Genomic DNA, 26,108 nt, shown 5'->3' on the forward strand with positions numbered 1-26,108 from the left:
ATTTCAGGTAAGAGACAGCCAGAAATAAAGGTATTTTGGGCTTCATAAATCGAGTGTCTCCCATCCGAATCCGGTCTACTGGAGCATATGCACCAGGCAGCAGAATCTTGATGTAGTCATTGGTGATCAAATGGGTAATGGGAGATAGACTGGGTTGCTCCTTTTGGTTTGGTTGGTGTAGTTTGGTAGTGACGGACTCTATAAGGTTATATTGGTGGTCACAAAGGTGGTGGTCACTGGGGTGATAATGCACTGACAGGCTTCCTCCTCCCTAGTCTCATCTGTGGTTCGCGCTCCCAGCCTGCCAAATCTTGCGCTGACGTCGGTGCCCGCCCCCCTTTTGATTGGAAAGCGCGCCGAGGGCGGGATCAGATTGGGTGAGGGAGCCGCCCATCAGCGGAAGGGCGGAATGCGCGGACCAGGCTCCAGCAGTGCTACTAGGGTCTCTGCAGAGCGTTGATAGAGGCTCCAGAGGGCATCGGTCGGGACGCACGACCCCCCGAGTGCACCTATCAGCGGCCGAGGAGAACCCTCGCGCGTGACCTCCAGGCTCACCAATCAGCTGGAAGGGAGGCAGGCCCGGGCGCGAGTCCCCAAGTCCAGCTGCTATCAGCAGTCGAGGGGGCGCATCTGTGCAAAGCACCCAGCGCCCTAATCAGCTGGCAGAAAGGCTGAGGCGTGCCACCAGCCACGGGCATCCTGAGTTTCTGCTGGTAAACAGCGACCGGATCCCCGCGTGAGATCAAGGAACGGACGAACGAGAACGCGCGCCCGAGGAAGAGAAGGCGCGTCCCCGTGCGTGAGCGACATGGGTGACAAGGCCGGGACCCGGTAAGAACGGAAAAACGTAGACGGTAGCTCCGGAGCGACTGTATTCTGCCTGTCGAGGGACACCACTCAATCTCTGCTGAGGTTACAGCCCCACTTTGACCTCACCCGTGCTCTCTTTCCCCTTCTCCGACCCATGCTTTCTTACACGTTGACATCACTTGTACTGTTTTGGCCTTTGGCCCCCATCTGGGTCCTCTACCCTCCCCGTCCCCCAATTGCTTACCTTTCTGTTCCGTCCCTGACCTCTTTTGAGTAGTATATAACGTAACACGCATTTTTTAAAACACGCAGACATCAATTGAGGCAGAAAAACATGTTTATTGTTAACCAGCTTAGTGGTATTTATGTTATTGACATCGGAAGGATGAAAGTCAAAGGGACCTGCCAGTTTTGCACCTACGACCATGAGGTTAAACACAGGTGCCTGGCCAGAAGATACTGGCACCAGACTCCTCGCTTGTTGATCACCCACTTCGGTATCCTCTTTCTTTTAATTCCACTGAATGCCATTTTCTTTGACCCTACTTTATGCCCTTTTCTTATTTTTCCTCCAATTAGGGCCACTTTTTTGAATTACTTATATTGCCCTATTAAGTTTGAACTCCTCCTTGTGTTCTTTGAATTTTGCATGTCCTCCTCTTTGAACCCTTACATGTTGTCCATCCTGTCCACTGTGATTTGTGGTTCTTGTTTTTTATTGACCACTGCCTCACATCCTTAATCCTCTTTCATTGTCTGTCCTCCCTCACTCTGTGTTCTCCGACCCCCTCCAAACTTCCACTGACGTCACTCCAGTCTTCATTTTTAGGACAGGGTTGACAGTAGCTGGCTGTAAGACATGTTACCAATTTTTCAAAATGTACATTGACTCTACTTAGCAGACCATTACTCTCTCATTTCATCCTACTGGCGCTTTGATGGTTTTCCTCCATGTAGAGAGTGCTTGCATTGCTCTTTTCAAATTCTACCCCTACTCCACACTCGCATGCATGAAATAAAGAGCACACACCTAACGCATTCAATGCACAAGAGAAACTCCAAAACATTTTTATTAACTTACTAACTACTACACTTGTGTTCCGATGCTACTTGCCAAAAAACACTTCAACACCTCATCAGGGGTTGTAAGCGCTATGTAAATACATTTATAATTTCATGATGGGTTATTTTGCACCTCAAAAGTACTCTACAGTAAATTTGTTCTCATAGGCGTTTTATTTGCAGAATCCTTTTTCTCACTGCAGCAGACCTTTTAAAAAAGTTTTGCTCAGCTCTCAACGAGCGAACAAGACCTATTTGCCCTGCCAATTATTAATTAATTGGGATTTTATTTTTTTGTATTGCGGCTCGAGCCTTACGACGTCAGTGTGCTTTACAAGTCAGTACGTTATATTGAAAACAGTATACACTCAATAGTGGGTGAACAGTGCCTCTGTGCCTTCTCCTCCCTGACCATCCTTTTTCTCTGCCTTCACCCCTGACTGCAAGTCTAGTCTGTAACCCCCTTCTTTGTGCATTCTCCCCCTCTGATTCTCACACCGCCCATCTTCTTATGCCCTATTCTCCCACCGCTCATCTTATGCCCTATCGCCTCTGTGCTCTCTCCAGCAGGCCCACTCCATGGTTTCATGCTGTTCTCCATTGCCCCCATCAGCTCGGTGTCCTCTCCAGTTTTCTCCCTCATGGCTTGGGGCTCTGTCCCCTTTCACTTTTCCTTTTGAACTCGTTGTGCCGTCCCTATGAACCCCGTATGCACCCCCTCTCCACACTATGATCTACCTTTGGATTCTCTCCCTTTTAACAGCCGATATCCCCTCGCCCCACAAACCTTTCCTGCGTGGCATTTTTTTTGTTTACCTCTTCCTAGAATTAATTTTTTGCTAGATGGTATATGGTGTTTTTATCAGGTAATGTGTAATAGATAGTGAAAAAGTTATATTTTAAAATTGATTCCCTAAATATACTTTGCTAACATTTCTTTTCTAAAACATCTTTTACATTGACCTAGTTTTCCCTAGTAACAACTTAGAACAATTTCACCACTGCAGTTATTTACTCTGGACAAAATTTTGCCTAAACCATTTATGTATGATCCATAACGGCAGTTTCATCAGTCTCCATTTATTAACTATTGGCAAAGAGCATGTTGTAAATAGTCTTCAGTTTTTTTTTAAATTTAATATTTATTTATATTTTAAGAAACAAATAGTACATTTTAAACAAGGCAATTCAACACAATCCAAACGAGCTTGTTACAAGAAAACTGTAATCCTGGCAACACTATTTAAGAAGCCAGATGAAAGGAGCTAAAACAGACTAAGAAAGCTCTTTCAAATGTGGAAAGAATATTGCACTTCAACATTCAATTTAAAAACATGGTGTAAGTAATGTGTTAAGTTCACCACATCTTCCATAAAAAAAATCAAGATGATCACGCAAGATTTTTGCTGCTCCGTCACCTTATGTTCCTATTAAATAGTTATCACCAAGAAAACAAATATCTTTTAGGTACGCTTTAAGCTAGTTACGGAAGAGTTCCTTAAAGACACCATTAAGGAAATGAAACCTTCCTGCTATTCAACTGTCAATATACATCCTAACTTGGTGAGGAAAAAAAAAGAAATCAGCACAGCTTCAATTCCTGCTTTTTAAATTATCAGTTAGTTTTTAAAACATGGGTGTGTATTTGACCTACTCCAAAGAGAACATGTTAAACCCTTGCTTAACAAAACCTACAGCTGTCCCAAATGTGCCTTGCCAGTGTCTGCCCCACCACCAGCTTACATGTTGTCATGTCCTTGGAGTGTCCCAAAATAAGAATAGTCGGAAAGAAAACAACCTTACAGTGATGTCCAAATGGGTTTCCGTGCATGGTACAGCAGATACATATCAATTGTGGATCATAATAGATGACAATTAAACACTTTCTAAGGTACTTGAGTTGTGATGATCTTTTAAAAATGTAGTTATTTTTTTAGACCTGACCTCGAACTCTGATAGAGTGGTCCATAAAACACTCCTCCTCTTGAAGAAGGGCTATTCTTCCTAAATGGCATGGTACTGAAACGGTTCAAGTCATGTCAGTGGGTTAAAATTGGGCAGTCTCTCCCTTAACAATACCCCTCTGTTCTGTGGTATACCCAGGGCTCAGTAATGTCATCTTTAAGTCACAGTGTGTATATATTTACCAACTTCCAGGGCTTCTAACTAATTAAGAGCTGCCGTATCTTCTTCTTGTACCATACTCAACTATACTTTACAACGTCTGTCAATACTGATCATATGCTGTTATCGTCCTGCTTGTCGAAACAGTCAAATGGGTAAAAGATTGACACCTAAACATAAATAAATTAAAAACTGATTTTTTCTTAGTCTTCAAAACCTGACTCCTTACTGAACCAGTATTGACTAACAGTACATTCTGCAGAGTTTCACCCTCAAATTGGTGAATCCATCAAATTTTTAGGTATAGTATTGAATAGGAAACTCAACCTTGGAAGCCATATCTAGAATATGGCTATAGGAGCATTCTGTCAACTCTGATTTTTCTGGAACGGCAGGCCTTTCAGTCGACCAAATGCCTAAAAAACCGCTGTGCAGTCCTTCATCATTTCCTCTTCTGACTGTGGAAATTTTCTTCTGACTAGTGAATGATAGAAACGTCATTCACTGCGAAAGGCGATCTTGCATGCTACAACCAGGCTGTTGAAATACTTGCATAAATGCAACTAAAATACACCGATCCTCAACTTCGTTAAGATGACTACAGATTGAGGCAATGTGTATTTATAGAACTGCCTGATTTAATTTCAAGATACAGCACATGAACACCCCCAAGTTTCTCTCGCTGAAACTTGCCTTCTCTGCAGAATCGTTATCGTCAGAGGCAAAGCTAATTTTTGCCTCCAGAACACTCATTTTAAGAAAAGTTCACCCGCTGACCTCCGCTTCCTTTTAGGGCCCGCACTCACGGTGTGAAACATACACTTGTCTATCAGGCTGTTCAACTCCATTAACTTATTGTAACGTGCCCTGCATCTCACTTACTTCACAAATTCTTGCCTTCCTATTCTACTTGTTTAATCTTTATTTACTTTAGCAATTTCATCTATAAAAAAATGAGATCCCTTTAAAAAGATGCATTTTTACTAAGTCTAATTTGTTTGAACTTTACTTACCTAAGCAAATACATCTAAAGCAAGGACCTGACTTTAAAAAGATAAAACCGCGTCTGTATCCTGTTAGCTTACCAATCTCTTAATGTACTAACTGTACAAGCTCACTCTGGACCCAACATATCACTTCTGCTAAAATGACATGGCCAGATATCATTCCTGATAAAAAAATACATGCCTCTGCTTCTCGGCATATATTGTATTTTAATCTATCTAAGTCTGAGGCACTCTGATGCCCTACAGCCCTACAGAGCCTCGTTTGTGCTTTAAAAAAAAAAAACTTCTAAAAAGTTTTTTCAGTTTAGCAGTTGCATGTATGCTTAGTTTTTTCATGGTAGGTAGAAAGGCACAATGATTCTTGAAGGTGAAAGGGTATATTGATATGTGTCCATGAGCATTGGCAAGGCAATCCACTAAGAACCCATATGTAAGAGAAAAGATTTGCAGGACATAGATATTTTTATTTTATATATACATTTTTGACGTGGATGCAATAGAAGAACTGAGTAAAATTGATATTAAGCGGATGTTCAGGTTGATAAAAAGATCGTTTGGTCAAAATAATTGAATAGACAGCAAAAACGTTATAGTAAAATAAGTTTTGGGGTAGATCTTTTAGCAAAATATGTTTAGATTTAGTTTTCTCCTTCAGTCTTATGCTTACTGAAATCCTTAGTACAAGATTCATCAAGCTGATCCGTCCCAAGCATCAAAGGTTACATTTCATTGTGTCCCGACTGAACTTTATAGGGCAGAGCCTTTATTGTTTTCTGACCCCCTAAAATCAAAGTGAACTCCATCTGTGCCCAGCTAGTAGAAACGGAGGGTTACCTGAGTGAGAAAAGTTAAACCTGGAAAGCAGTTGCACAGGAGTGGAACGAGAGCTATAATCTCAAAATCCAGTGACTCTCCGAAAATTGTGTATAAGACTCATTGTGTTTTGTGTGGTACAAAGGGATATGCATATCTTTATGAAACCCTAAATGCCTGCCATACCGCTGTTTCATTTGGCCCCTCGTGCCAGTACCCGATCCCACCCATCCTTCTACATGGCCTTGCTGTAAACAATCTGCTTGTTTCCTTTTCTGCTCTCTGGGATGTGTTTGGTGTTACTCCTTAAAACAATCCCTTCATTTGTTGGCTTGCGCCTGTAGATCCTGTGTCAGTTTCGATGGTTTTGCACCCTGGCTCAAGTCAGAGAGCAAACTACACCATGTCAGCTGTGTCCACGTAGGTGGTTGGCCAGGCACCTCACATCTAGTTGGCCAGACTTCATGTCCCCCTTGAAGGGCTGTGGTTGGTCTTCGCACCTGTTTCTTCGATTCTGTTTCTTCGGTTACTTTGTTCTGTGACCCTCTGCCTTTTTGTATTTTACACTTTATACCCTCCGTGTGTTGTGCTGTCCACTTTACTTTATTCACGTTGTGTTATGTTTATCTTTTTTTTTTTTTTTACAGCACTTAGGCTGCTGTTCTTTTCCATCCCTCTAACCTCAAGGGGCATCCGGAAGTAAGAAATGGCCTGTTTTAAGGAGGGTGCAAATAGTGCTAAACAAGACTGTACTGTCCTCTTGGTGGGGCTTTCATCAGCCCGCGTCTCGGATCTCCTGTTCCCCCACTGCATTGATTCCTGTCCCCATCTGTCAATTTTTTGTGCCATTGCCTCCACCCCTCTCGCCAGCTGGTGCTCTAATTCCCACTGGCCCTTGTCAGTCTTGGTACACCTGCCAACTTGACGTCTTGTGCTTTGCTACCCAACTGATGTTTTCCTGCTGTGTTGTGCTATTTGCTTTCTTCATGTCACGTCGTTTTGACGCTTTTTCCAGCCCCGAGGAACCCTGTTTACTTTCCACCTCTGGTCCCAAAGGCCAAGCAGTGAAAACGAGCTTATGTAAGTTACTGTTGGTGCAGGTATTGAGAGATAGCCCATAAATATTAACAATATCTATCCCTCGGCAGACCTATAACAGTTTGAACCCCACTGGTGGCCTGTAACGCCTCAGATGGACAGGTAGATAATTTGTAAGTCTACACGCACATTCTGTGCATATGTGCTTTTGTGACGTCTGAGAGCTATGCAAACGCTGGAGCCAGCTGAAGTGATTTAAATGGAGTCTAGTGCAGACACTGGAAACAAAGTAGCTATGCACACGCAATTCCCCAAATATTGTAGGTGCCAAACAGGTCTGGTCGTCAAGCCTGTGACACATTGTAGCCAAATCATGCAGGCGCGGTAATGAAGGCAGGAGCTGTATACACAGGGACTGGCGAAGGCTGTCGCATGACAGTCAAATTTTGCAAGACCTGTGCACAGGATGTGTGTGCGCAGGGAAATAAGCGAAAGCTGGGCTGCCGAAAGAATTGTTGGCTCAGGTGCATGTGGTATGCATGAAGTCTTAAGAGGACTTACTCAAACCTTTCACAGACCTGGTGCACCTGTCGAGTAGTGAGGTTCATGCTCCATTTCTCATTCCATAGGCAAGACCTTCGGTTTCTACATCATTGGTGGGTGACACTACCTACCATGGCACATGATGTGTACTGATTGGTAATCTGAAAATTATTTAATGGCCTGATAGGCTCTTATGAAGTAACCACATGATATGCGAGCATAACAGAAATTCGAATGATGATCACACTGTTTCCAGAATGAATGTATTGCTGGCTGCAAGCATTCATGTGCAGAACAGCTTATTGCTGTTTCTCCTACTTTTCATGGAAGAGGCCCGAAGAATTCTTCATATTTTCAACAGAATGCAGAAGAGTTACCTTAATGTCTTATGTTCGTTGTAGTTAGACCGGTGTCTAGGTTTATTCCTCTCTCAGCTTACTTCGGTGGCAGTTGTATTCACTGTGGCTTGATCTGTCTCCCTTGTGACATCTCAAGCAAGTGGTTGATCAGTCTGTTCTTTGGTGACCGTTTGCTCTTTTTTTTCTGCAGAGAATTCATTAGTCCGTGAGGATGAAGCTTTGTACTTGAGATTTGTTTTGCCCTAGATGTCTTCTGGTGGGCTCCCTAGTCTTTCTCACTAAGAGGCCCAATCATTCTTTAGAGCAGCGGTTCTTACCCTTTTGAGTTCTGTGGGCCCCCACTATATAATTAATAGAATCCGAGGACCCCCCCCACATGATCATTACTGCAATCCGGGGACACCTCACTAAACCATTATTGGAAGTGGAGGACCCCAGCCTAAGCAATTCCTATGATTTTTAACTTCAAAATAATAGAAACATACAGAGACACGTATACATCAAACATATAATCAAATGGTCAGATATTTTGTTTAATTCACAAGCAAATATAGAAAAACAGAAATTTTAATGGGAAAGATGAAGCTTTTCTAGATTAGGTGTATAATTCAACAAGACGAAGCAATATGTTAAGCTCTATCATCGCTTTGTCTTTTTTTTGCTCCTAATGTATGCTCTTTTTGTCAGTGCTTCAATTGAGGTACTCATTATCCATACTATATTGTATAAGTGCGCTGCTTCAATGAATCAAGGAAATGATACCACCTTAATTAATAGCCTCCATGGTGAAATTCCTTCACAGTTCCCAAGCATTTTAAAATGTTAAATTTGACAGTTTATTTATGTACTTTATTAATATGCTAATAGTACTGAATTTTCTGTAGTCTCAGACACAAGGCATTGGGCACTCCTGGGACTCCGTCAGCCATCAGCTCAGAACCCATGCTTTAGAGCAGTGGTTCCCCACCTTTTGACTTCTGTGGACCCCTACTTTATCGTTACTGGAGCCCAGGGCCCCCCACTGAATCTTTATTGGAATCCCGGGACCCCCTACTGAGTCATTACTGAAAGGTGGGGGCCTAATCTGTTCATATTATTTAGTTTCTAAGCAGTCACGGACCCCCTGAGGAGGCTTTGCGGACCCCCAGGGGGTCCCCGGACCACAGGTTGAGAACCACTGCTTTAGAGCATATTTTATGTTTTTCTTTTTTTTTTCTCATAAATGCGTTCTGCTTCTCACGTAGTCCAAAACTGGGTTCAAACAAGTTGTGCTGTCACCTTTTGGCTCTTTGCCATTTTTTAAGGGCACACAACTGTTCGTTTCTTGGTGCTTGCCTTTCATCACATAGTGGTTTTCTGAATGTGGCACCATAATATAGTTTGTTAATTTTTTTTTTTTTTTTTGGTCCTTGATCAGAAGTGGCAACCTTGCCAATCCAGCATCTTGGTAATTGGAGGATTCTGGCTCAGTTTGATGTTCTTTTCCTAATGGAAAACGCAGTTATACAGGCTTGATTAGTTTTGCATCCTTTTTCCACATAAGTTGGTTTCACAGTTTTGGAAGATGCTGGCTACAGTGCCTCTTGCCTCTGCCTTTTTCCCCTGTACAAGTTGGACGATGTCACTTCAAAAGTCTCCTTATATTGTTTCCCCAAAGTGCCATTTTCAAATCTCCTTTTCATAGGTTCGCATAATGCCTTAACGGATCAGTGTGCACAGTTCAAGGTTGCTTGGAGAAACCGAATTTTAAATGAAGGTAAAAGGTTGGTCCCTATGTGCAGGCATTTGTGAACAACTTGTACTAATGTTCTTCATTTGCACAGTACTTCAGACACCCCTGGGTCCAGGCCTCTGCCAAGAGAGGGGTAAGAGAGTGTACCATTGACTCATTTATGTTTAGTAGCTTTTATCAACCTCACAAATCGAGACTGAAGAATAAACATACTGCTGATTATCCGACTTGCAGTACATCAGTTTACTATCATCAAGAACAGATGAGTGTGCTCAGTCATGGTAAAAAAAATTGACTTTGGGTGCTTGAGACGTTGAACTGTCTTAATATTGTGTGTCTAAAAAGCCAGGATCCATTAGAATTTTGGGTAGGTGGCCTGTATTTATGCAGCATGTTGCAGTGCAAATCATGTGCTTTGAGTTGGGGATGATCCCTTTTTTTAACATACATGATGGACAAACACAGAGGCTCAATCATTGGATTCTGCCTCTGAGAGTTTGTAGTCCGAGCAAACCGTAAGATGTTCTAGTCCTCTGAAGTGTATTTGACTTGATGTTTCCCCTTTCCCTGCACCAGAAGTAGTATTATGATTACTTTTAACTGCTCAGGATTAGGTATTATTAGTTCATATTGTCTCCTTTGAGTGTTAGGTATCCAACCTAAGCACTAAGAGAGGTGCTGCGACAGCCCTAAAGTTATAGGTGAAGCTTGGCTTTCTCTGAATCCAAGTAAATCCTTAACTAGTGGAAAACATGCTAAGGCTTCCAGCCATGCCTTTACGGGACACTAGCATTATTCAACCAGCATATCTGGCTTATGTGACCATAACATTTAAAGTAAGTCCTGCTTCAGAGACACTCTGGAGAGCTTCAGTTAAGCATTCCATACTTGGTCAGTCAAGGATAAAAACAGTAGCTTGCGAAATCTGTCTTATTTCTCGGCGTAATTGCATGACATTTTGGGCGCATTACATAAACCACAAATTCGACATGTAGAACTATGTATTTTAGCACAAAATGCGCTCTCGTCTATTTTGGATGTGAGGACATATTTTGTGCTTTAAAAAAGTGCCAAATTGCACAGCATCTGGTTTGTGTTTAGTTGGTTTGCGTTGTTCCTGTGATACAGTTTTCCGCAAAAGGATGGAAAATTGCAAATATGGAATCATTTGAGGCATCTTGAGTAATCATAACTCAAAGCTAGTCGGGAGGTGTTCATAAGAATGAACTCTCGAACTGATCACTCCTTTATTCAAATGACAGGTCCGCCGTTGCAGCGTTTCACAGTAAGTGAAAAAATCTTTCCACTGTTGCCCAACTTGGCAAATCACCATTCTAAGCTTCATCACATGCAGTTTGTCCCCCAGCATTCCCTTGTATTTAACACACGGAGTGCATTCTGTAAGCCAAAGCCGTACAGTATCCATCTCCAACATTTCGTCAGTTACGGTAATGGACTTCCTCGCACTTTGTTTAGATTGTAGCATTGCAGGTACTAACCAGACTTCAAATCCTGGTGAAGCTAACTTTCTTTCAAGAAAAACCTTAACAAATTTGACTACGTCAATTTATAATTAGACTGTCTCTAAAATGCCTGAATTTATTTAACTTAGCCGTTAGTAAAGCTTGTGACAAGATAGAAGCAAGTATAGGTCTTGTGGGCTGTTTGAGGCCACATTATAAAGGTAAAGAACCATTTCCAATCTTTTTGGGTAGATTCACAATTTGCATGTGCTAAAGAAGGTCTTATTCTGTTAATTTAAAACTGTGCCACACTTGATAGTGATATGTCGACCATCCCCTGTTTTGGTGCCTGGTGTCCAGAATGGTTATAGTACAGTTAATGTAATATACACAGCAAATGACAATGTGCTTGAAGCGTGACACATCTTGTAAGTGGGTCTCAGTGAGAATGAGTCACTGGTTTTGCAGTTTTTCTCTTTGGGCTCGTGCGTTTGCCCCCTTTTTCTGTTAGGGTGGCAGATTTATTGCCTCTCTTCCAGGATGCGCCCTTTTCTAACCACCGATGTCGATACACATGCCTGTGCCTCCTGCATAGAAAGAGGAAGGAAGTGGTTGTAGTGGACTTTAAGAATTTCCGGAACCGTTAGTCGCTCGTAGCCCAATAAAGTTAAGAGGACTTTTCAGCCTACAACATAGAATTCACCATTTCTCAATTGCACATGCGTGCTCACATTGTGACACATTCAACGTTTATGCTGTGCCCTCACGGAAGTGACTGATCAGGGCGGGGGTGAGCAAAGTAGAAATACCCCCTCCTCTTGATGCTTAGTGCACTAAAGCAAACTGAATCGAATAATCTATTACTGTGGTAACTGGCCACTGCTCCTCAGGTGTAAGGTTCTTTGTTACCTTTTTTAATTTTTTCTCATTAATATATTTAACGTTTAACACATTGGAATGCTGTCCAGTTAGCTCTTTAAAATACATTTTCAGAAGTACATAAGACACTTGTGCAGTGTCCAAGTACTCTTATGTCCCTTTTCTTGTCACTTTTTGGAGTTCTTGAATATCTATTTCTATGACCCAGACTGTGGCCCACCTTCGCTTGAGGATGGCTACTCTAAATGCATTTTAACAATTGACTTCCAGGTTCCATGCTCATTTTATTACTCTTAGATCATTAATTATTTACCATTTTTAGCCCACATTTTGTGACAATACTGTTTTTTCTGTGGTACTCGCACTGTTGCATGGTATTTTCAGGATATGTTCTGGGCACTTGTATGGTGGTTGTTCTGAGTCTTTCTTGGTTTAGTCTGAGGGTACAGATTGTAAGCATATGTGAAGATTTATTTATTTTATTTACTTTTAAAAAAATTTTTTTTTAAGGCCTTTCAGAATTTTACGTCTGCTTCAGGCACTGTGAAAATTGAGTTGTATTAGGTTAACATTAGAAAATGTGGGGTTCTTCTCCCAAAACGTTTGTCGTGCTGGGTGGATTGCAAGTCTGCTTTAAACTTGAGATCATCAGTATCTGGCCAGCCTGTATGTCGCCTGTTGGAAATGGCCCTTTTTGCATGGTTATCTCCAAACGTTTTGCTTCTGACCTCCTGTTTTGATCCTGTGCTGAATTTAGTTTTTGCTGGCTTTGGGACTCTGGGCACTTAACCACTGCTGACCAGTGCTAAAGTGTAAGTGCTCTCTGTCTAGATGGTATTGGTGATTTGAGTTATCCATGGTTGGCATATTTGATTTACTAGAGATTCCCTAGTATAGTGCACTATGTGTGCCTAGGGCCTGTAAATCAAATGCTACTGGTGGGCCTGTAGCACTGATTGTGTACCCACATCAGTAGCCCTGTTAACATGTCTCAGATCTGCAACTACATGGGCCATTTCGACCTGACCAGTGCATACAGTTGCTAGGCCCAAACCTTTCTTTTTACTGCATGGTAGTCACCCCTAAGATAGTCCCAAGGCAGCCCAATTGGCAGGGTGCACGTTATAAGGAGTAGAAGCAAAGTTCCTGGTAAAGTTCATTTAGCATTTGCAATACAATCAGAGGAAAATAAAAGATTGTGGAACATTGTGACAATTTAAATTAGAATAGGGGATGGGAGGGGCGAGCAGAGGAAGCTAGGAATCGTTGCACGGGTAGTAGTCTGGTTTCAGAAGGGGCTCGAACGTTAGGGGACCCAGAGCATGAGATGAGTACAATCTGATGGTGTCCTAGATGGAGGGTGTAGGGGGAAGGAAGAGTATGTGGTTGCTTTTCTATATATTAGGTGGTGAGTTCCCATGCTATAGTACAATATGCTTCACTTCGGTGACACTGTGTGAACAGTGAAAGAGTGTGGGGAAAGGTTAACTAGAGTTAACAGAAATATGAAAAGAGGGAGGAAGAGGAGGAACATGGGAGGGTGTCAGGTCTCCAGCCAAATGCCTACGTCAGTAGTAGGGGGTTTAGCATAGTCTATTTTCTCCATTAGAGATCACTGCGGGAAAAGGGCAAGGAAGGGGGGAGGGGCTTCCCTTTATTCCAGGTGATCAAATAGGTGCAAGGAGTGAAGTCTGGAGGTTGAAAACATAAGTATTCTAGTGGGACATGTAATCAATGAGAGGTGTCCAGAGGTGCAAGGATTTTTTTTTAATTATCCGTAAAGGATAATGTATGTGTCATTTGTTCCGTTGTGTGAACCAGGTTGCTATAGAGGGAGCAGAGGGAGACCTCCAGGCACAGGCTATAAGTTGCTTAGCCATACCAACCACATGAGGTACCAATCTGCATGCAGGGTGGCTTCCAGGGAAATAGGACGCAGCCCTAGGACAATTGTGTGGTAGTCTGCTGGAATGTGGTAGCCTATGGTACCATAATATAACTCCAAATCTCTTTCCAGAAGATGTTGAGCAAGGGACGCATCCACTACATATGGTGGAAATTGCCTATCTCTTTTCTGCAGCGCTAGCATAAGTCTGAACTTGTGTGGTAGATAGTGTGAAGGCGAGTTGATGTATAGTACCACTGGAGCATTACCTTGTACGCCATCTCCTGTTGGGAGATGCTACTGAAGATGCAAGGAGTCTCCCTCTTCCTCTTCTCCCATTGTTTCTGAGTAATGTCTAGCATATTATGCAGGTCCCATTTCCTCTGGTATGGGTTTCTGGGCAGAAGACATGATTGTTGAAGGACATTGTGTGTCTTTTAAACCAGGCTGCGGGTGCTCTCGAAACTGTAAACCAGGGTTTCAAAAAGTGTGAAGGATTGAGTAGCTGCCAAAGCGTTGGGGGGAGGGGAGGGGAGGGGGCAGAAGGGCCCAGTGAGGCAGTTGGAAATAATGGTGGCAAGTGGAATCCGGGAAGTGGAATTCTGCTTTGCATTGTGCAAAGGATTTAATGGCCTGCCCCTGAAATAAGTCCTGTAGGGTTCTGCATTTACCCATTGACTAGTCCGGGGAGGAGTCTCGAGGGAGAGCTGGGAAAAGTCTGGGTTCTGGGTGAGTGGTGTGTTTGGGAATGTGGTCAGACCTCTTCCAAAAGCCAACTTATCCCAAATCTCCAATACAGTGCGAGTTGCGGTAGCTATGTAAGTGCTGCCAGGGCTGTGGACAACAGCCCGGACCATGTGGGCCCAGTGGTTTTCACTCTCTTGCACAACCCGTTCCGAGATGTAGCAGAGATGGGTGGCCCCAGTAGTAGTCCTGAAGATTGGGACAAGCCAATCCCCCTTGGTTTTTTGGAAGTATAAGGAGAGCAGTGGGATACACAAAGTCGCTACCCCTTCCAAATGAAGGATCCCAGGTCTCCTTGCATTTGCTTAATGTCATCTGAGTGAATGGGAGTGGGCAGTGATTGAAAAAGGTACAGTAGATGGGGTTGGATGTTCATTTTCACCACATTAATGCGGCCCAGCCATGATCTATGAGTGTTTTCTAACAGCTGAGGTGTTCAAGTATTGCTTTGTGGCAACCAGGCCAGTTCACCTGCATCCATGTGGCTAGGGAGTTAGTGATAGTAAGGCCTAAGTGCTGTATGGAGAGTGAGGACCATTGGAAAGGAGTAAATGCCCACAGGTGAAGGAATTGCTGTTGTGGAAGTGTGAGATTTAGAGCCTGTGACCAAGATAGATTGATCTTGTATCCGGAAACTTGTTCGTAAGTATGGAGTGCCTGCACTATGGTGGGTATGGAGGTGTCTAGCTCCATTGAGTCAAGAAGGAGATTGTCATCAGGGGTGCAGAATTAAACAAAATATCTACTTGTCCATGGAACAGGTTACTTCATAAATCTACTTGTCCGGTAAGAAACAAATCTACTTGTCCCTCTGGTGCCCTGTAGGGTAGCAACAAATTATGGCAGCATCTCATTATGTAAGAGCTCTGATAATAGCCTCTCTGATTATGCCAGGGCTAATGTTAAATAGTAGGACTTGAATACTAGCAATTTCAAGCTCTGCTGTAGCAATTTCCTTATTTTGCCACCTTTCTGCACATCTACATACTGGGGCTGGAGAAAACAGTTAGCAGTAGTTTGCTGGAATGCCTTTGAGTCTGTGCAAACCTACTAACTTACATGTTTTAAGGATTTTCACTAGGTCTTTTCTAATCTTTTCCCATAGTGAGTCTGGAAATGTATTCCTGACAAGGGCAGAAGTAGACATTCTTCCGGGGTTGGGGGAAAAAGTGGTTAGAGGTAAAGTGAACTTGTAAACACAATTTTATTTTGAAAGCAAAGAATCATCAATCTTGCTTACAAGCTTCTGCAAACATTTAACATCTAATCGGAGATTATTCTGGGAGTGTTATACGTAACCTCATATTGTTAAACTTCTCTAACGTGTGTACACTTTTTTTTTTTTTTTTTTTTTACTGGAACCACTGTTAGTAATGCAGTGTGATCTTACAACGTTTAGAACCCTAATAATAAAGGCTTTGCACTAATGAACCATAAATACAAGTTCGAACAACGTTAACGTATGTACACAAATATTTCTTCCACTACAGATGTTTATTTCCCTGTAAACAGGCAGCAAAAGGGGTTGTGCTGCAGAGGATTGGGCCTACTTGTTCCAAGGACAAAATAAACATGATGACCTATTGTCCTTGATCCCAAACAATATGTCCTGGGTGTCGAGCTATAGAAATTCCACACCCCTGTGGTAGTGGTCTCCTCCCCCCACCCCCCAGCATGTAGTGCCCTCACCTGGTCTGTCCTCTTCCTTTTGTAGGGGGGGAGGAGGGCGTTGAGCGGTGCAGGCTACAAGAGCAAAGCTAAAGTGGGTAAATTGGCTGCAATGCCTCTGCTGAGGGCCCAGGCTAATTAGGCCATAGTAGGCAGTGGTCCGCTTTACCACAGCAGCCCAAGTCTCAAATGTCTCTCGGATGAAGGCCGTTCCTCTGTGCCTCTGGGAGTCCAACGCTAGTTTTTAGGCTAGGAGGTGAGATGGAGGGTCCTGCTGTTGCGCGGCTTCGTGGGCAGACCCGTCTCCTCCCGAAAGGCTCCCTCGCTCTTTGAGAAGACTGGGTAAGTTGGCGCCAGTTCTGAGGAGGTTTGCGCAGCCTGCTGTCCTCGGGTCAATGAATGGTTGAGTTTGCCAAAAGTGAAAGGGCATCAGAGCTTTCCTTTTTATGGTGGTAGAAATCTACATTTGGAGAGTATCATTTTTATTTATAAAGATGTTGATAAAGTTCATATTGGTAATTCATCATGATGATTAGGTGTCTTCCACTTCATGCTCATTGCTCATACATACCTCTGTCTTGGCCATCATAACCCTGCTCACACGTTTGGCTTGTGTTTGGGTTCACCTATTTACCTTTACAGAGAGACCCCTCCACACTTGTCTCCCACCACCCCCCGTAGACTCTGGTCTGTCTACATTATCTCTCACTTAAGCATTCACACAAGTTTAAATGGTTGCACTTGCACACTGATTTTGACACTGACATATTTATGTGCACAATTTCATCAGTGCTCCTTTCACTGGAACATCTTAACAATCTTACATGGTCCGTTTAAAAACGTTGCATACAACTGTATCACCGCCGAATCAGCAACATCTTTGTGGGTTGAATCTAGACTATGAAACTATATTAAAATGTAGGGCTACAGGCAGGTATGTTGTAAATCTTGTAACATATAAATAAGGCTACCAATTTTCAGTTTTTACTGACTTTTAACGATAAATACAGACTGAAAACTACAAGTTTCCTTTCTGTGTTTATTTCTAAAAGCCGAAAAAAACTGAAAATAGTGCTTCTTGTGAGACTGTCTATGCTGTCTTTCATGAATTTCAGGAAACACCTGAGCATATGGAGAGCATGGGTAATTTAAAAGACAGCATGAGATTCCCCACAGGAATGTATTACAATATATTTGTAGTATAATGCTAGTATGTACCCATCAATGTACTGGTTTGTTATATGTGGCTGCTTAATTTGCTACAACGTGACAAACACGCACGTATGAGTCTGCGTCCAAGAGTTAAATAAATGTGGAAATATACCATTTTACGAGTCCTTTTATTCTTTAAAAAAAAAAAAAATGGATAAATACAAATAAGATGGGCAAAAAATAGATATGAATGAATACAGATGGAAATGTTAAAAATGGGGTCCCATATATAAAACCTGCTTGGTCTGAAAACTTAGTGGTGTAAATTCTGAATCGTTCATAAATTATTTCTGAAAAGAGCTCAGAGGTGTGGAATTTTTATAAAACATCTACTTGTCAATGGAACAGGTTGCTTCATTAATCTAATTGTCCTGTTAAAAAAAAAATCCACCTGTGCCTTTGGTGCCATGTGGTGCAGCAGCAAATTATGGCACCAGCCTTATAAAGGAACTCAGCTAATAGCGTCTCTGATTATGCCAGGGTTCATTCTATTACTAACTGGGGTTTGAATACTAGCAATTACCTTATTTTGCACCTTTCAGCAGATCTACATAGTGTGGGTCTGGAGATACGGGTAAGCAACAGTTCCAAGGTTGGAATGCCCTTTTGAGTCTGTGCAAATCTACTAACGTGGATTTTCAGCAGCTCCTCTCTAATCCTTTTGCATACTGAGAAAGGTTCGAAATTTACTCCTGATGTGGGCAGAAGTAAAACTTCTTCCAGGGTTGGGAAAAAGTGGTTGTAGGGAAAGTGAACCTGTAAACGCTCAACAGTTTTTCTCATGAGCAAACCTACCCATGCGTAGTTGCTCATGAGAAAATGTAGTTCACAAACATTTTCTAAGAGTACGGTATCCTAGCCTATGTCTGTAAATTCTGGTGAATTCATGAGTCGTAAATCTGCATTAAGGCAAGGACATATACCATGGGTGCACTTTTGTGATTTTCTTTAATAATTGGGTACGTAATTGGTTATCCAAAACCTTTTGGTTTTATTAAAATATTCTTTCTCTCTCTTTCTCTTTCTCTCTCTTTCTTTTTCTCTCTCTCGGTCATCTGGCTCATTGTGACAGCATTCTCCTCTTTCCCAAGGAGCAGATTTGCATATAAAGTAGTTTTATTCAATGCCAGGAACTACTGTCAATGTGTGCTTTTTGAGACCAAATAATATTTTTGCTTTTTTAAATGTTTGTTATGATGGTGAGGGCCTGGCCTGAACCACAACAATAACATTTTACAAAAAAAATGTCAAAACAGACACACATTGAAAAAAAAAAAAAAGGCTGACCACCAATGTCCGACATTCTGGCTTTACAATGCTTGTTTATTTTCATGTTTCTCTTAATCTTGTCGAAATTGGTAACACTGATTTTTTATTTTTTTGGGTTTTTTTTCCATTAAGAATATTTTTTTGGAAGTACTAGCATCCATCAAAACATTTTACTGAATGATGCTTCAAAGAAATGGTACCTAAAATGTCACTGTAGCTTAGCAAACGTTTTTTTTCCTAGTTGCATTTTTTTAATGAACATTTTATTTTGAAAGCAAATAATCACTTGCTTTCAAGCTTCTGCAAATATTTGCATCTACCCAGAGAGGATTCTGGGAGCATGACACATAGCCTCTGATTGTTAAACTTTGCAAACATGTCTATATATTTTTCTGCTGGAACCGCTGTCTGTAGTGCAGTCCGAGCCTACAACATTTTCTTAGAGTGCTTACTCTAATAATAAAGACTTTTCATTAATGAACCATAAATGCAAGTCCGAACAGTATTAACATATGGGCACAAATATTAACCTTAATTGCAGTCAATGCCCTTCTCTGATCCATAACGTGGTATTGTAAATTTGCAGCCAAAGGGTTGGTGCTGCAGGGGGTGCTTCTTGTCCCTAGGACAAAATAAACCTGAAAATATGTGGCCCTTGCCCCCAAACAATATGTCATAGGTGTCGAACTATAAGAATTCCACACCTCTGTGAGTTGCCAAATGGCAGTTTACGATGGTGTGATGTTGCGCTCTGTGTTGGAGCATGAGAAAACATTTGCAGTGTCGCTAGTTGAAATGGATTTTGTCAGGAGGACCTTAGCCTCACACTTCCACTTTTTGCTGTCTGTGGGAAGTGGATCTTGCCACTTCTTCCACTGTGGATGTTTTTATAAGTTTTTGATAGTCTTTGAGTTGGTGCTTTGCGCAAGTATTTGGGCTGGACAGGCCTTTTTTACTATTATCAGCTGAGGTGGAGTTCTCTGTTGGAAGTCTTGCTGAATCTTCTTGGGATCAGCCACACTACTATTTTACTTTACCGGGATCTAAGTGTGTGTGTGTGTGTGTGTGTGTGTTTGACAAGGTGTGGTGGTGCATTGTTAGAGCCGATGTGGTTAGATCTACAGTGGTCCATATCTGACCCTATAGTTGGGAGGTTGATTCTGACAGCCTATTCTGTTTTCCAGAATTTTCTTACTGTTATAGGAAGCGACTCCTGAAACTCACCTTGGGGGCAGATCCATTTTCTGCCAGTGAGACATTCTGTCCATGCTCTGATTCGCTTCTAATGTGCTGACTTTCATGGTGCCCTAGTTTATGTGATATTTTAACGTTTTGGGCAAATTCATAATTGACTGGAGAAAATGCCTTAAAGAACTGTAGAGTGTGCCGGGTTCTATAGTGATATCTTTTATTGCATTGGATAGTGCCAAAGGGTTTACAATATACCTAGCTTACTGATTTGTGTCAGAGACACATTAGCCACACAGTTCATTGTTTGCTGTGCTCAGTAATGTAAAATGTTTGGTGCATACTAGGGGGAATCAAGAGTCTCTACAACCATTAATAGGTTTAACGTAACCTGTATTTGTAAAGTGTGTTTTCATCCATGAAGTATCTTGCCCCTGAAAAAACAAATGTTCATCAACAATTCAATGATAGTCATTCTGTTGAGTGCTGCACCTTCACATGCCCTCCCATTCCTCAGATGAAAGAATGAGGGATATGCCTGGGACCTGTAACTATGGAAGTTTACACAGATTCCTGCAGTGGATTCATTATTCCAGTGAGCCATCAAGGCAGGCTAACTGCATCATGGCATGCAAAATGTTAAATTTTTTCTTCAATACTCAAACGTTGTAGAGTGGGGGAAAAAAATAATGCTAACTGTGCAGCTGGGATGCTATGGTGCCTGGTTTGTATGTAGCAATCTTTTTGCAGCTTCATATTTAATTGGCTAAAGTGATCCATAATTTCATCTCCAATCGATTAGCCTCCCACTTTGAATGGCTTAAAGTGGCCTACTCAATCTCTTGCCCATTTTTGCCCCATCAGGACTGATATTCCTCAAGGTTTCTAGCTAACCTTGAAATCCACCCGCCTGCATCATTGGGGAAAAAAATCTCTCTCATACCCATCCACGTGCATGACCTGGCTCCAGAATGCCCTTCATGTTTTTTTGAAATCACTACAGAACCACCTCCAGAATCTGAAGAAGTCACTGTTCAGACAAATGTTTGGCTCCGAAGTACCCAGTGAAACTTCAAGGTCCATTTGTTCACTGCTTTGAACACCACAAAGGGTATCTGACCCCAGCATCAGACCTGTTGGTATTACCCAATATACTTGCACATAAAGGTGGTCTTCCCACAACCAGCTCCCATATTGTTCTTTGGTGACTTTGAAACACAAAAGAGGGCATATTGGCCGACCCTGCTTGGTGTGAAATACAACCATTTTCTTTACCAGTCCCCTTGGGTGGGGATCAACCTGTACTTAGAGCCTCTTAAATGTGTGTGTTAATGGATCCTGGACTCTGTGGGCATTCATGAATGCCCACTTTACGTGTAGGCAATGGCATAGGATACTTCAAAGCACATATGTTTTTAAATAAGTACAAGTAGGTGTCCTAGCAGTATTTAATGGTAAGTAGATTGGGTCTGTCTTCCTCACTTGGATTTATGGGTCATGTAGGGAAGGTAGGAATCTAACTGCAAGTTCATTAATCATGAATTCCGCCCTCCTTTTATTTTGTAGGCAGTTCTTTTCTTAGGGCCATTTTTCCACTTCCTAAGTCAACTGGGAACAAACTAGATTGATTTTCCTTTTTGTAAGTCGTTTAAAATGTCTTTGTTATTAGTCAACTCTTAAACTTATGGTAGAGGTGGTGTTGGTTTGGCAGAACTAAGTCATCCTTTGAGAAGGGGAGTGACTGCGTTGGAGAAACGTCTGTGCATGTACAAACAAGGCAACATTATTTCAGTACGCTTATTGGGGGACAGGCGGGTGGTGAGGTTCCCAAGCAAATTAACACCTAAAACTGCATAAAAGAACCATCTCTTGATTCCATTACCCATTAGCTTAACATAAAATGTTTGAAAAGTGGAGTCTGTGGCCCAGTCATAGCACTTCATGTCGTCTTCTATTATAGCTCAATCACAAAAGCCTTTTCCGGTTCTCCCTTAGTTAAGTCTTGGTTGTGGCAGTGCTGGCCGCCTCCACGATTAAACTTGTCCACCTCTCTATAGTAGTTGAAGATACAAGAGGAAATGCCTTTGCAAATCTCAGTTGCTGCCTTTTAAAATTATTTCTCAGCTCCTAGGTCATGCATTCCTTTTCAAGTAAGCCTCGTACAACACACAAGCTGGAGTTATCTATGAAGGATAGGTAAGGAATAAAACACCCTTCTACCAGTGGAAGAGTCCTCACTCAAGGTAAACATCCTTTTTGACAACCCTAAGCCTCGTACGTCTGACATTATCATAAATAACACTAAGTACAACAGCATAGGCAGCTTAGCCAAGAACACTTTCCTGGGAAAATCTTCATTAGCTGGCCAACTCAACAATCTTCTCAGAACTACATTTACATACCACAAATGTGTGTACCTAGTCTTAGGTGGGCTAAACAACAGTGTTTCCTTAACTGGTCTGCAAACTAAAGTGTGTTGCCAAACTTGTGGGTCTATCTTCATATGGCTTGCCGAGATTATTGACCCCAAAGGAATATATGGTACTGTCGGCAAAAACTGGCTTAGATGGTTCTGACAGAAAAGGGCATGGACTGGCTAGATACCCTCTCCACGCACCATCCCTCCCATTTAGATCATCGTAAGGTGTGCCTCTCTTAACGGCTATGAAACCCTAGGCTTGCTGGATGAGCAACAAAGCCTGTTTCCAAAGTCCTGGTTATTTTTGTACCGGACTGTGGACACATCATCCATCCTCATAAGAAAACAGGAGTTGCTCAGTCCTTGATTAAATTGTTCACTACAAAGGAACCCGCTTTGTTCATGACAGTTTACCTACAGTTGTAACTGATCCTGCCTACCACCTACACGTTACCACACCTGGCTCTCAGCCCATCGACCTAAGTGAATTAGGAGGCCTGAAGATGGCCTATCCATTCTGGACCCTTTTGGCTGGCTACCAGTGGGTCACCAGATCAGCTTTCTTCTTATGTGAGCTGCCTGCAGGTGCTGTGAAGCCATGTAGTGAAGAATGCCTGGAATTATGTCCTTTATTGATGACTCCAGAATATGTACTGTTCTTGCCAGCTCGAACAATAAAATGGAATCCCTCCCACTATTTCTTGATGATCCTTATCTTCTTGCTTAGTTGGCTCTGAGTGGCTGCTACACAGCCCATGGTGAATCCCAGAATCTCATGTTCTAGTTGGTGGTTTGATTTGACTTGCTGCAGTTTGTTATAAACTCAAATGCAGAAGGATATCCACTGCCAGTTTAAGCTGCTCCAGCACAGTTTCTTGATCCTGAGCCTTGAACAGACCATAGTCTAGATAAATTACTGGTCAGCCCTCAAGATCCCCTCCACAGACTTAATCAATTTGTCCTGAAGGGTTTATCCTTCTGTATCAGAAAGAAATTGCTGGAAAACCCATTTGGGTGTTGAATACTATGAAAAGGCAACAATTTAGGCTCTATTTCTGTTGTCCCCTCGTCTACAAAATACAGGTAACATTTCAATGTTGTGATTCACCTTGGGCATTTTCATGAGCTGGCGAACCATAAAAGTCCAAGCTGAAGATTGCAGTACCAAAGTGTAACCCCGCAAACCTGTTCAACTTTGAGTGAACTTTGCTAACTTTCCTCCAAGCTTTGACCTGGAAAGAAGGGAGACTTCTCACCTATAAGCTGTTGATAGCTGTTTGGAGAATCTCTAGAATTCACCTGTGCTGCCTTGTCTGTGGCCAGCTTTGTGGCAGGGAAGAAGGTACCCCTGTGCTACTGATCCTACAAAAGGTTCACTGTTTTGAAACCCAGCTCATGGTGGGAACAAGGAAAAAAATAAGATGTTTGAGTGCCCCCTTGCACAACTACTGCTCCAGAAATCTTGGGGCTGAACACTTAATGAAGGGAAACCTGGTCATTATCAAGGGCAATAAAAGTATAAACTCCATTTTCTACTTCTTTAAATAAAGGGTCACCAATCAAACAACCCTGGCCTCTGAGCCCACTTCCGAAGCTGCCCTGTTCCTTAGATTGGGAAAAAGTATAGTGTCCCAGCTTGGTTAAGATTGTGTAATTAGTGTGGCCTGAGACACAGATGGCCTGCTGAATTCATCCTGGCAGCACTTCCAGGTCTGTGATTGTTCCTAATGCATTTACCTCCTCAGCAAAGTCAAGTATCTTGGCCAGTTGTCCTGATGTATCTAGGAGCTTTTTGTATTAAAAACACCGGAAGCCACTTCTTCCTTTTCTTAGGATCCTTAATAAACGTAATTATTTATAGAGGCAGACATTTAGCATTTTTTTGGTGGTCTATACAACTTTCTTTCATAGAGGACCTGTGTCGCTCTGCTCTCAGCTTTCCCTCTCCGCTTTGGGCTAAGGGCTTGCAGATCCCTGCACCCATGTAAGGTGTGCACCCCTTTGTCTGAAGAAGACCATTCCGAAGTTCTGGATTGATCATTCCTCTTAAACATTAATGTCCTAGCCTTTTGGGCATCTTTCTGTTCTGGATTGAGAGATTACATACATGACATGGTGCTGCCTTTGGTGTTGTGATGTTTTGTATTTGTAACAGTTGATTGTAATTAGTTTAATAGGAACATTTTTGATTCTACTCATCTGTTCTTTGGAAAACCTGTATGTTACCCTTTGTGTTGTTCAAGCGACACAGTTTTGAACAAGCAAGACCTCTAGATTTGATTGTGGTGCAGTACACTGAATTTGTATGTGCTCATCTACTCCAAGTTACTTTGTTGGTGTGGATGGTTCAGCGTTGTAGGTCTGGCATTAGCCAAGGAATAGTGAGTTTAGTAAAATTATATATTCTGTTTCATTATAGGAGCTTTCAACCAGCCCACTGTGGCATACAGCATGGTGCAGTGGGTCGACCAGTTTCAGCCATTGACTACCTTCACAGTGAGTGTCAGCATTCTGCTCACCAAAGGATAGATCATGTCACCCAAATTGTTGATTCCTGTCAATGCCAAAATGTGCCATTTTAAGATCGTTTATCCAAGATTAAGGCTTTGAGTTTCCGTATATAGATCCATTGGCATGCAAGTGGACTTTGATATGCAGTGTACTGTGCAGCTCTTTCCACAGGAGATATATACAGCCTATGAGAGGATTTACTGATTCTGAGACTTCTCCTGTTCACGGTTTAATATATAAAGACAATTTGGTCGCTTCTAAAGAGTCAGCTGCAGGTTCATCCATACAGTTTTCTGATCATAATTGAGTAACATCTTCACATTCTGTTAGGTGCTTATTAGGAAGATATGTGGCATTCTAAGTCCTTCAGCTAAGGTTTCTGTATATATTTTGAAAGCATTTGTTCTTGGTTTGCAGGGTCCCATACATGTCTATGTTTAAGATTTTAGAGTTCTTTTTCATACCGTCAGCAGTAGCATACTGCACACATATTAAACCTAGGAGCGGTGTTCATTTTGATGCATCTATCGGAACATATACAACTAACCATTTACTTAAATCTACAGTCATATTTTGAATCGCTTGGGCTGTACCCCCCAGTCCATTGTTTTTCTCTCACCAGGCCACCTCGGTTTGGAATGGGATGCAGCCCAAGCATTTGCCAGTGGCTGATATTAATTCAAGCATTCCACCCACCACCTTGTTTTTAGATGTCCTAATTCTGACTGGAATGCTCAGATATGGGTCCTGTGATCACTGTGCAGCTGGAACCAAACTATACCAGGATGAAGAGCCCTAATAAGGGCTAAACCTGTCCTGGATTGCTTGTCTTTTGGTTCATGGAGGGCCTGTCCTTGCAGTTGGGGTTAGACTGTTTCCATTGGAACAGTCAAGACTGATTTGTATATGGCTGTGTCCCAACTGAGATGGCATGGTGGGTGAAAGAATGATGGATTGGGTTGTAGCCTGAGTGATTGCCAGTGGCTGAGATGAATTCAAACATTCCATCCATCTCCTTGTTTTTTATGGGTATTCTGAAAGCTGGTTTTACAGTAACTGTTTCTTCTTTGGTTGTTTGTATGCTCATCTCATTATTCATAATTTGGATGGTGGTATTATAAGCCTAAGGATGGCAGAAGTCATGTTGGATAATTGTCTGAAAATGCAGCTTCTGGTTTGGTGTTACACACCCTTTAAGTTACTTCAGCTGAGTCTCTAGCTATAGAAGCCATGACGTCCAACTGTGTGAGTGGTTGCAGCAGGCCTAAAAAGGGGGCCTCTGTTGTCTGTCGTAACCTGTTTGGGGTCAGATGTCTTTTTTTTCTGTTTTCTTTTTTGATGTAGCTGGGTGGATGCTGCTCATTGGGAAAGGTAACCTTTTT

The 26,108-nt window shown here is 42.1% G+C and overlaps 1 protein-coding gene across 2 annotated transcripts in view; it reads left to right on the plus strand.

The window, feature by feature from the left end:
- Nucleotides 1–376: 376 nt before the first annotated feature.
- Nucleotides 377–26,108, plus strand: part of ARRB2 (arrestin beta 2) — a 305,471-nt gene continuing 279,739 nt past the window's right edge. For both annotated transcript variants that reach the window (XM_069217995.1, XM_069217994.1), the window contains exon 1: nt 377–831. In XM_069217995.1, the coding sequence (XP_069074096.1) occupies nt 809–831 (23 nt within the window). In that variant the 5' untranslated portion in view covers nt 377–808. The remainder of the gene's footprint in view (nt 832–26,108) is intronic.

Source organism: Pleurodeles waltl, chromosome 12 (genome assembly GCF_031143425.1).
Source record: "Pleurodeles waltl isolate 20211129_DDA chromosome 12, aPleWal1.hap1.20221129, whole genome shotgun sequence".
Lineage (NCBI taxonomy): Eukaryota > Metazoa > Chordata > Amphibia > Caudata > Salamandridae > Pleurodeles > Pleurodeles waltl.